Source organism: Plutella xylostella, chromosome 3 (genome assembly GCF_932276165.1).
Source record: "Plutella xylostella chromosome 3, ilPluXylo3.1, whole genome shotgun sequence".
NCBI lineage: Eukaryota > Metazoa > Arthropoda > Insecta > Lepidoptera > Plutellidae > Plutella > Plutella xylostella.
In genome coordinates, this window is record NC_063983.1 from 2,655,525 (window position 1) to 2,665,810 (window position 10,286).

The following is a 10,286-nucleotide window of genomic DNA, read 5'->3' on the forward strand; positions in this document are numbered from 1 at the left end:
TTTAATTTTCGAAAATCGACGCAAAAACGTAAACCGCCGTTCCGTTTTGGTACTAGTAGTGCTGGTGCTGCCCATGCTGACTCACAGTCCTCTATTATATCTCCAGCTAACATCTTGTCAATCTCCTCTTGCATGGTTTGACGACGAGCAGGAGTAAGACGGTACGGTGGGACAGCTATGGGTGCATGGTCGCCTGTGTTGATTGCGTGCTCTGCGAAACCCGTTGGTGCACCATTTTCAGCAAACACATCCTCGTAGGTTGTTAACAGCTGTGAAAGTAATGAACGCTTATCATCACTAAGACCACAACCTTCATCTTCTCTCAGAAGATCCAATGAAGCGTAGGTAGGCCGACGAGTGACAGGTTCAAATGACAGTTGAAATTTTCTACATTTATCGTCAGAAAAATACCACATAGAACTACCGAAGTCGAACACGAGATTTGCTTTTTTAAGAAAATCTATTCCCAGTAAGGACTCGTTGTCGGAGGCGTCGGGAAAAATAAGGAATTCCACTGAAAATTCCCTATTTACGAGTGTGACCTCTAAGTCAGTAGTGAGCAAGTCCATAACCTTGGTTTCACCATCAGCGAGTTTAACACTACGCGACACACGACGCAGCGGATGTCCTTTTGACCGAAGGAGAGTATGTAGTGAGTGTCCCGCAATACAGCCTTTAGCTGCAGAATCTACTAAAGCAGTACCCTTCATACCTAGCACTTCAATATTTAATAAGGGCCTCCTAACAAAATTTTCTTTAACATTATCAGTATCGTTTGAAAATGAATTATATACTTCTCTATTATTAGAAGTAGGCGACGTCGTCCCCTTAACACAATTTTCGTCGACATTATTATTTAAGTTCGAAAATGAAGTTTTTTTTTCTTGATTTCCGAAAGTGGATGACGTCTCCCCCTTAACAAAAAGATTAGACATATTTCTATCACAGTTATAGTTACTACAGTTATAGTTAGCAGAATCGGACAAATAACCATCATAGACACTCGAACCTATTGGGCTTTCATCGCAAGACTCACTTTCACTGATAACACAGCCTTTACTATCACTGCAAGTATTGACAGAATAGAATAATGCACTTTTCTGTTGAAGTTTACTACATTGGTCTCTCATATGGTCTCTGCTTTTGCAATAAACACAAAATAGTTTACCTTTGTCACTCGTAACACGTAAAGACGTCGCGCCTGCGCCAGCGGCCAAGGCCGGCGCGGCGGCGACGTTACCTGTAGGGGCGCGTCCAGCGGAGCCTCCACTCGGCGCGTCGCCGGCGGGAGCATGGCGCGCGAAGCCGGAGAGCGGGGCGGCGGCGCGGACAGGGCCCGGGAATGGCGCGAGCGGCTGCGCCGGTGCCGGCGGCTGCGCGGGGGGGCGCGGCCGTGCACTAGGCCAGCGAGCCTCGCCAACAGACGGATCACCGGCGGGATGAAGAGCCTCGTAGCGACGCGGAGCCTCGTGAGCGCGCCGGGCGGCGGGCGCGGGCGGCGACGGGCGCGTGAGCTGGTCTTCTTCGCGAGCTGCATCTTCTACTTCTCGGGCTGCAGTCAGGAGATCTCGGAACGAACAGACAGCATCTCTTTTTATTCGTTTTCGGATTCGTCTGTGTAGTAGTCCATATATCATATCGAGTTGTACCTTTTCAGTCAGTTCATTCTCTGGCAGAAGAGCAAGCAGCGATCGCGCCTTGGCGACAAACAGATCAGTCCGTTCGTGTTCTCCTTGATCAGAACTGAATAACTGTCGATAAATTCTATAAGGTGGCTTGTGTTCTCCGTAGGCTGAACGAAGTAAAGTGAGGGTATCATCCCATGATTTAACTTCGGACTTGATACTTCGCCACCAAGTAGCTGCTGAGCCGGTCAGAAGTAAGGACATGCCTCTTATGCTGTTTTCATCAGAGACATTGGTACACTCTTTGTATGCTGTTATTTGATCGACGAATACCTCCACTGGTCCCTCACCGTCAAATCGTGCTGTACAACCGGCGAACGTTCCCGCGCCAGCGCTCATGGCTGCGGAAAAGTTGTGCGGCGTAGGCGTCGATGAAGAAGGCGGGAATTGGCGGTCCATAACTCTGTCGATTAATCGCTCGAACGCTTCGGTTTGCGATTTTTGCATAGCGGCCATCATGGCCGTTACCTCGTCCGAGGAAAACGTAGCTTCTGTGAGTTCTTCGTTCGGCGGCTGAGGGCTTCTTCTGGTGCGCGGCATCTTGATAGGTTATAACATATAAGCGTCGACGGCGGGTGCACTGACGTAAAATCTAAGATTTTCGTAAAGTCCACAAAGCCAGCACTTCAGTATTCTCTAAGATAAGCCGGAAATAACAAAGTTTACGTATGTAACACACGAAATTAACACTTATGCCGGAAAAATTTATAATTTTTCACTACGTTGGGGCGCCATATTTAGTCGTGGTTCGGGTTAAAATGATAATTCCCGATTATTCTTAAGTGTTTATTCTCGTTACACAACGATAAAACAGTTATTAAGCACAGAATGTTATGGAAATGTTCACAAACACTTGTTTTAATGTTAATTATCAAAATAAAGTTCGCACAGAAAATTTATACATGTTCGTGGTACCGGTTAAAAATGCAGAAGGCAAAAGAAAAACTCACGTGATTAGGCGCAGCCAATCAGCGTTAAGATAAATGACTTTTTCTTGATTTCAAGTACCACTAGCGTCCTCTATTGTAGTTACATGAAATTACTTACTATTATGACACTGACATTAGTGGTAACGTTTAGGGAGGTTGCCTCGAGTACTACGTATGGGTTGTCTCGCTACAAGATGTAAATATACAATACAGGGTGTTGCAAAAAGGGTATACTAAGCTGATTGCAATACCCTGTATAAAGAAACCCAAGAGATTCTTCCACATTAAATATCAACGACATGCCCGCGTCTCATATCTCATTATAATGCGATAAATAAATAATTACTGTGGCACTTAAATCGTACTTAAACTTCAGGAATAGACGTTCATAAATCAGAAACCGCCATCGACTATATTTTATAAGCTCTGAAAGCGACTCTGAAACTATTTTCAGCGCATCTACAAGCATAACCGTATTATTATTTACCTTAGTACCTACTTCATTTAGTTTTTAATTGCTTTTAGTAAAACAACTGTATTTAAAATGAATTAACATTTCCGAAACTCCGTTAACGAGTAAGATATCAATATCACACACGCATTAAACAGTGAAGCTTTCAGGTTACATACATGTTTACTAAACGAACAGTCGGTTGTAAATGTGACTACATTGTTGCAACGCTAACACGGCATCCGTGTCGGCAAAGAGAAGGAAATTACCGGAAGCCTTATTCAGAGCTTTATTTAGAGCTTTTTTAAAATAGGATAGAATGCTACTTTATTGATTTTACACAACATAAAATAACAATTGTATACGAAGAAAAAATCACTCAATAGGCGTACTTGTCGCTCGCGATCTCTTCCAGGTAACCTTTGGGTGGAGGAAAAACAACGAGGAAAGTGTACAAGTACCTAAAGTAGAAAACATTCTCATTTATACTAATTATAAAAGTTTAAGTTTTATCGCACACAAATTGGCGCCTCTAGCGGAAACTATCAAGAAACTTTTGACAGATAAATGTGTGCAGATGAAAATGAAAAAAAAATATAAGTATTTATAAATTAAGATTATGAAAGTTTCAAAAAAATATAGGTTGCAATGTTTGGTAAAAATTAAAAGCAGAAAAATACCTAAAATTTTCGTTTTCGTAAATTGCATAAACCGTACTAGCTATCATCATAAGCTGTGAAGCAGTTCAAGAATATTATTGCTTTAATGTATCCGAATACGCCTCTCCATCCGTCGCGAGTTTACAAAACATATTATGAAGCCAAACTCAGAAACTCCTGCCAGTTTGTTTGATCCTTTAATCGTTGGTTACTGTTTGTTTACGTTTGTTGAAACGTTTCACGGGAATATCAAGTATAGTGGCTGCCCACCTAACTGCGCTACTAGCATTGCAAATATAACTCTTGTAGAAGATTCAACAAAGTCTAAAGTGTCATGTTCATTATGTCCTCCACTGTTCATAATTTGCTTCGCGCTTTATTCAAAACAAGACGCGAGCTTTGCGTCGCCCTAAATGGTTTCAGATTTTTAAATGTTATTACACTGCCTGAGGGGAGGCCTTTGCCCAGCAGTGTGACACTGAAAAGACTACATAAAAAAAAAAATTACACTGCCGATCAATGAAAAAGTTTTACTCACAAAATGCCGATCACAAAAGACCCCAATTTTTTCAAAGATTTAATTTAAAATTGCTACAAAATATTACCGATTTCAGTTGGTAATATCCTGATGCTCTGTTAAATTGTTGCAGAAGACGGCATCAAGCATCTTTTCCGTTTAGAAGTAATTTGGTGCTTTTCTCAGTGGAACCTTGTCATTGCCCGTGAGTGTATTTTAAGCTTATGAGAAGATTTTTGCCTTCTGTTCTATAGTTTATGAATTGATTTTTCAACTTTATTAGTACAAACTTTATGATTGTCTTTACTCTTTATTATATGAGTAAGTACTTGTTATGATATGATAAAAATATGATCAAAGGATTCAATTAAGTAAAGAGGTACGACGTTGGGAGACGGATCACGAAGCTGAAGTGGAGATGGGCAGGGCATCTGGCAAGGCGGCAAGACGGCAGATGGACCAAGGCAGTGTCGGAGTGGTGGCCAAGGGAGGGACGGCGATCAGTCGGTAGACCGCCGACCCGTTGGTCCGATGATATTAGGAGAGTGACTGGACCAAACTGGATGAGTGTAGCACAGGACCGTGGGACTTGGCATAACATGGAGGAGGCCTATACCCTGCAGTGGGTTGACATAGGCTGATGATGATGAAAGAGGTACTGTTCTGTCGTAGTAATGTTAACCCTCTTAGGATACCTAAGTTTTTAAAAAGTGAACTTAACACGTTCACGGACAATCCGTCGAGGGCCGTAATTAAGTATCCTTGTAATATGACTACGCGCCTGTGGCCGTCCAACTTCTATTGATTGAAACGGACGAACCGTCAACAGCCGTATCATTTCCGTATTCTTAACAGGAGATGCATGATTTAGTGTCGTATTGTGCTAATTCATTTGTTTCTAGGTGTCATAACAAAGAACTTGTCGGGGTTTCTTTTGCACACACATAAGTGAACTTTATAGTGACATGCCGCCTGTCGCCGTAACCGTTACAAATAAAAATAACCTTCCAGAAGTTTAGTCATTTAGTGTCACGGCGCGCGCGTCGCGGAAATGTTGTGTAGTACGGGTGGTAGTCTGGTAATTTTTGTGGCAAATTACGAGGTAAATTAATAATAAATCGATAATATTATACTGTTTTGCATATAGGATACCTACCTATTCGATTCAAATACTATAATTACTTAAATGGAACAAAGAAAAGCAAAGATATAACTGTAATGAGGAACTAGAAAATTTTAGCTTTTGCCGATGAACCCCTTTGTTTAATCTTACTATATCAGCTTTATTTATTGTAAATAGCATGCTAAAAGTGGAACTTTGTATCTGAAATACGTCCAAACCTATTTGAAAATGAAACAGTCCTTGAAAAAAACTGGCGGCTGCCGCCTGTAGCCGTAGATGTCACTATACGCATTGTTGGATATGCATGATGTGGCGGACCGCTTGTAGACGATACCGTCTATGGCCGTAACTGTCACATTACGTAAATAAAATATGTTGAGATACGGCAATACGTTTCAAGGCGGAACGATAAAATGTATGGGATTTTTAGGTGTCATATCAAAATATTTTCCAACCATCAATTGTCCGTGAACGTGTTAAACTTCAAAATATTATTCTCTCTCTCTCTCTCAGCCTTCTATAGTCCACTGTTGGACATAGGCCTCTCCTAACGATCGCCACCCCACGCTGAGCATTAACTCTGAGCTTGTGAATAAGCCCTTTGGTGAAGCACCACGTCTAGGCACCGTAAGTCATCACATTAAATATTATTATGACTGCATTATAATTATGGATTTTGGTGTGAGGAACCATTAAAGACCTTTATTATAAGTAGGTAATCCCATGGAGTTATTTTCTGTTCAAAAACTTACCTCTAATTCACTTAGCTCAATACTTAAGCCATTTCCCTAAGTACCTAATAAGTCGCTGAAATCGAATCAACCCAACTTTCTCTGATATTTCGTAACTTAAATCTTAAGGCCTGAAAATTTTCGTCGTAACTTTCCGTTGCCTAAGTGTTTCGCCTTAATTGTGAGCTCAATCATATTTGTACATTTTAAACTTTGTTTGGCTGTTTCTTACCGGTGTTATTGTTGCGGATTATGAAGTAAACTTGCAAGTTAAAATAAGGTTCTTATTATGAAACTGCTGCCTTATTACCACCACACCCGTATCTGAGTTGTCATATGCCACCGACAAACATAAAAAAACAACAATCCTTTGATTGTGTTCTCAGTGGGCAAACTTTTAGTAGCCGACTAGAATTATCATTATATTACTTATTATAAATTATTTATTGAACATAAATAAATTTACAAAGACGAACTTAATTCTAGTAGCATTATCTACAAGTTAACCTTTGGTGATGTCGAGAAAGTGATTGGTAGTGCGATAGGCTGAGAGGAGAGAAGTTTATAAATATAAAAATCAAGACACAGAGATATACTAACTTATAGATAATAACTATAAAAATATATACCTACATATAAACATAAATTCCTACATTATATATAATATAATACTAATAATACCTAATATGATTAGAAATGAAATAGGATTGAGTTAGTGGCGAATCGCTTTAGTAGGACCCGTGTTCGCTGTTTGGTAGTTTTGCACGCAAGCGATAAACGCAATTTGCAGCTGTCAATCATATAGGTAGATGTTTGATATAGATCCAAACAAAAAACATTAACTGCCAGTTTCAATAACTCTATCTACCGATGACTGCTGATAATTAGGTACTTTCATACTATTTTGACACATTAAGGGCCTGTTTCACAATGTCTGGTTAGTGGCTACCCGACGGATAAAATACATGCTGTCACTCTCTGTTATTATTTTTTAGACAGTGACAGCATGTATTTTATCCGAAAGGTAGCGACTAACCAGACATTGTGAAACAGGGGCTTAAAGTTACAACCTATTGAAACTGGCAGTAAGTAAGTATATTATATTATATTTATGCCACTTAACATGTAAATATGTGTAACAATCAACCAAACTATTAAATTGTCCCCCGAAAACTCTGTTCAGAAACAATTATTAAATAAATCTGCCAAAATATTTTACTGAAATACTAAATGTTTCCCAGCGGCTGGTGTTGTGTCGGCACAAATTGAATTTGTGAACGAGTCTTAACTTTTCCAGCTGTATAAGAGGTTTTCAGTGGAAAGTTGAATGTTATATTGCGACTAATTTGCCGAGTTTAATACACTAATGCCCGTTTTCAGCAACACTCCATAACTTTGAAGGGTGCATGGCGTGTGTGGTAAATATGTTGTGTGAATACAGGCTGGAATTTTATTACTGTACTTCTTCTTGGTACAAAGTTTATCAGTGTGAAGTTTAGGCACATTTATTTGCCACTGGAACTTCAGTTATTAAATTCGACTATAATTATCTATAGGTACACTTCACGGATTCGTTCGGAAAGGTATGTTGCTATACTGTGCTATGACGTTATACGTTTTTTTCTTGCTACTTTTCCTATTTATACAAAACTAGGTCTTTGTTCCGACGGTAAAGTAATACAAAGCGGCTATGGAATAGCCTGTCAACAAACTAGTTAAGTTTTGGAATTCCAAATTGCAGGTTGCGGGTAAACTTATATTACCAACAACTTGGCGGGACCAAGGAACAACGTCTTTACAAGAGTTCATAGCAAAATATTTACTAGAGAGCTGAAAGCTGAAGCTCAAACTCATTTTCATGTATTAAAATATCAACTTCATAGCAGAGAACTGAATTTAAGTAGCGGCGTGTTAAAACAGTTTATTTAGTAAGTACATAGTTACCAATTTATATATGTTTAGAGTTTATTATGAAAATTAAAACTACACTCGCAAGCAATTAAACTGTCACAATTTTTTTTATTTAAATAATTTAACTTCGCAAAAATGCACGTATTTTCTGCATTTTTTTATATAATGTTGTAGGTTCCCTGCAAGTTACTTAATACTGACATTTGCAATGCTGAAAGCCTCTCGATTGTGACCTTTTATTTTTATGTTATGTTTGTGCGTAGGTATGTAGCTAAGTTTCAACGTCGAAATCTAAAACGGAACCCTAAAAAGCACAAAAGGCTTTAGCTAATCCGGATGGTAACTGGATACTTGCAAATTGATTAACAGTGTTACCGCGTAATATTACTGCAATGTATGTATGTACAGTCAGCTGCATAAGTAGCTGTACACTTTTGTACCTTGTCTAACTAGGTTAGGTAAACTAGGTTTTCCCTCGAGCTTTATTACCCCTTAAAAAACTTTAATAAGTCATCGAAATACGCATAAGTCTGACACTACTTGTACTCTGAAGCAGATTTTTCTCATAATGTATGTATCAAAGTCTCATTTTTTTTACATAAATGTAGCTTGATCTTAAACAAGCATTTGCTTAGATAGGGAGAACATAAATAGGTAGGCAGTATTTTTGTGACATAATCCATATAGCTAGGAAGTCTGAACTTTTAACAGGTTTTGCAATATTACACCATACATTAAAATAGATAACACTCAATATAGCGTAGATCTAATAGATGCTTAAACTAAACAAATTATATAAATTGTATTGGCACTTACCTCATTATTCTGAGTTTTAAACTTGACGCAAGTTAAAAAATAAGCAACACCACTTCACTCTGTATCCAAAGGGAGATAGTCACAAAAATAACAAACACCCACGCTTATAAGGTGACAACATTTGAAATTCAATGGGGACAAGAAAAATGGACTTGGATTTGATAGAAAAATCTATGTATATCGTATGCAGAGAATCAGCAAGTGGCACAAGGAAGGTAGTATTTTATGCATTTTTTATAGGTAGTTCTTTTTAATCAGGCTACACTTTTTACATACACAAGGATTGAAGATGTTTTTCACTTTTATGCCTAAGTATCTAAAACTTTCATACTTTTTCTTCTATTTAAACAAAACGAGTCATTAACCGACCAAAACCATCAATAACAACACAAAAAACTGGCAACTAAGAAATCCATAAAATTACAAAAATAGAAAAGCGCGGCGCAAAATTCGAAACTTCGAAACTTTGAATATCGAACGCGGGTGAAATTTCGTGCCAGTAAGGGCTGGGGCACACTGCGCCAGTGCATGTGCGTGTCGCCCGCGCCGCCGCCCGACTGCGTGCCGTGCGTGCGAGGAAGCTAGCGATGCATCGCCCGCTATCAAATAAACAAAAACTGCACTGCGTCCGACGAGCTTCGTACAACCAAGGAGTTAATTTTATTACCGATTTCGTGAAACAGATAATGCTTTTAACGATTCCAGCGGTTATTGCCGCGGTGTCCTTTTGTGCGCGTATATGTGCACAGCCCCTTACGCAATTTGAAATTAGAATATTTTTATGTTCAATTAGCATGGCTCGTCGGCCGATACAAGTCGATAAGCAGATAGGTATTTAGTTATTAAATTTTAATGATTTTATTTGCACTTAAAATAGAAGTGCGTGTTTGCGTAAGCAACAATGTCCGAGTAAAATGTTTATGGTTTACCAACATTCTTGTTATGGTTGCGTGGAGACAACTTTTTTCATTCAATCTCTTTATAAGTGCCATTTAATTAATCGAACTGTACCGCAAATAAAAAGAAAAATAAGCTGCGCGGCGCATGCGCAGAACGCGACGGGCGCATTCACGTTTAAATTTAGAACGGTGACAATGGACAGTCCGTCACCGGCTAAATCAAGGATATAACTTCTACTTATTTTTATCTAGGTATGCGTCCGAAATGTAAGTTCACATTCTTCAAGTCATACATTAATGACTACATAACTCTTTATTTAGAACTTTTATTGAACTGGATGAAGACCGATTGATGATCAATCATTAAAAAAGCAAATGTATTGCATAACTTTCTTTGTTCGCGCAAAGTTTCAGATAGTGATTTAATTTTATGTGCTTTATAAATTATAAACCTTCATGTGGGGTAAAAACGTCAAAGTAAGCACTAACATTTATTTAACTAGGTATCTTTAATGATCTGGATACACGCACACACACATAGTTTAACATAATTATATTCAGGGAA

General features: G+C 38.8%; 1 protein-coding gene across 1 annotated transcript in view; it reads right to left on the minus strand.

Annotated features, from left to right (window-relative positions):
• Positions 1–9,112, minus strand: part of LOC105387309 (protein NDNF-like) — a 38,217-nt gene extending 29,105 nt beyond the window's left edge. Inside the window, exon 1 of the mRNA XM_048624568.1 lies at positions 8,823–9,112. Within this exon, the coding sequence (XP_048480525.1) occupies positions 8,823–8,827 (5 nt within the window). The 5' untranslated portion in view covers positions 8,828–9,112. The remainder of the gene's footprint in view (positions 1–8,822) is intronic.
• Positions 9,113–10,286: the final 1,174 nt, after the last annotated feature.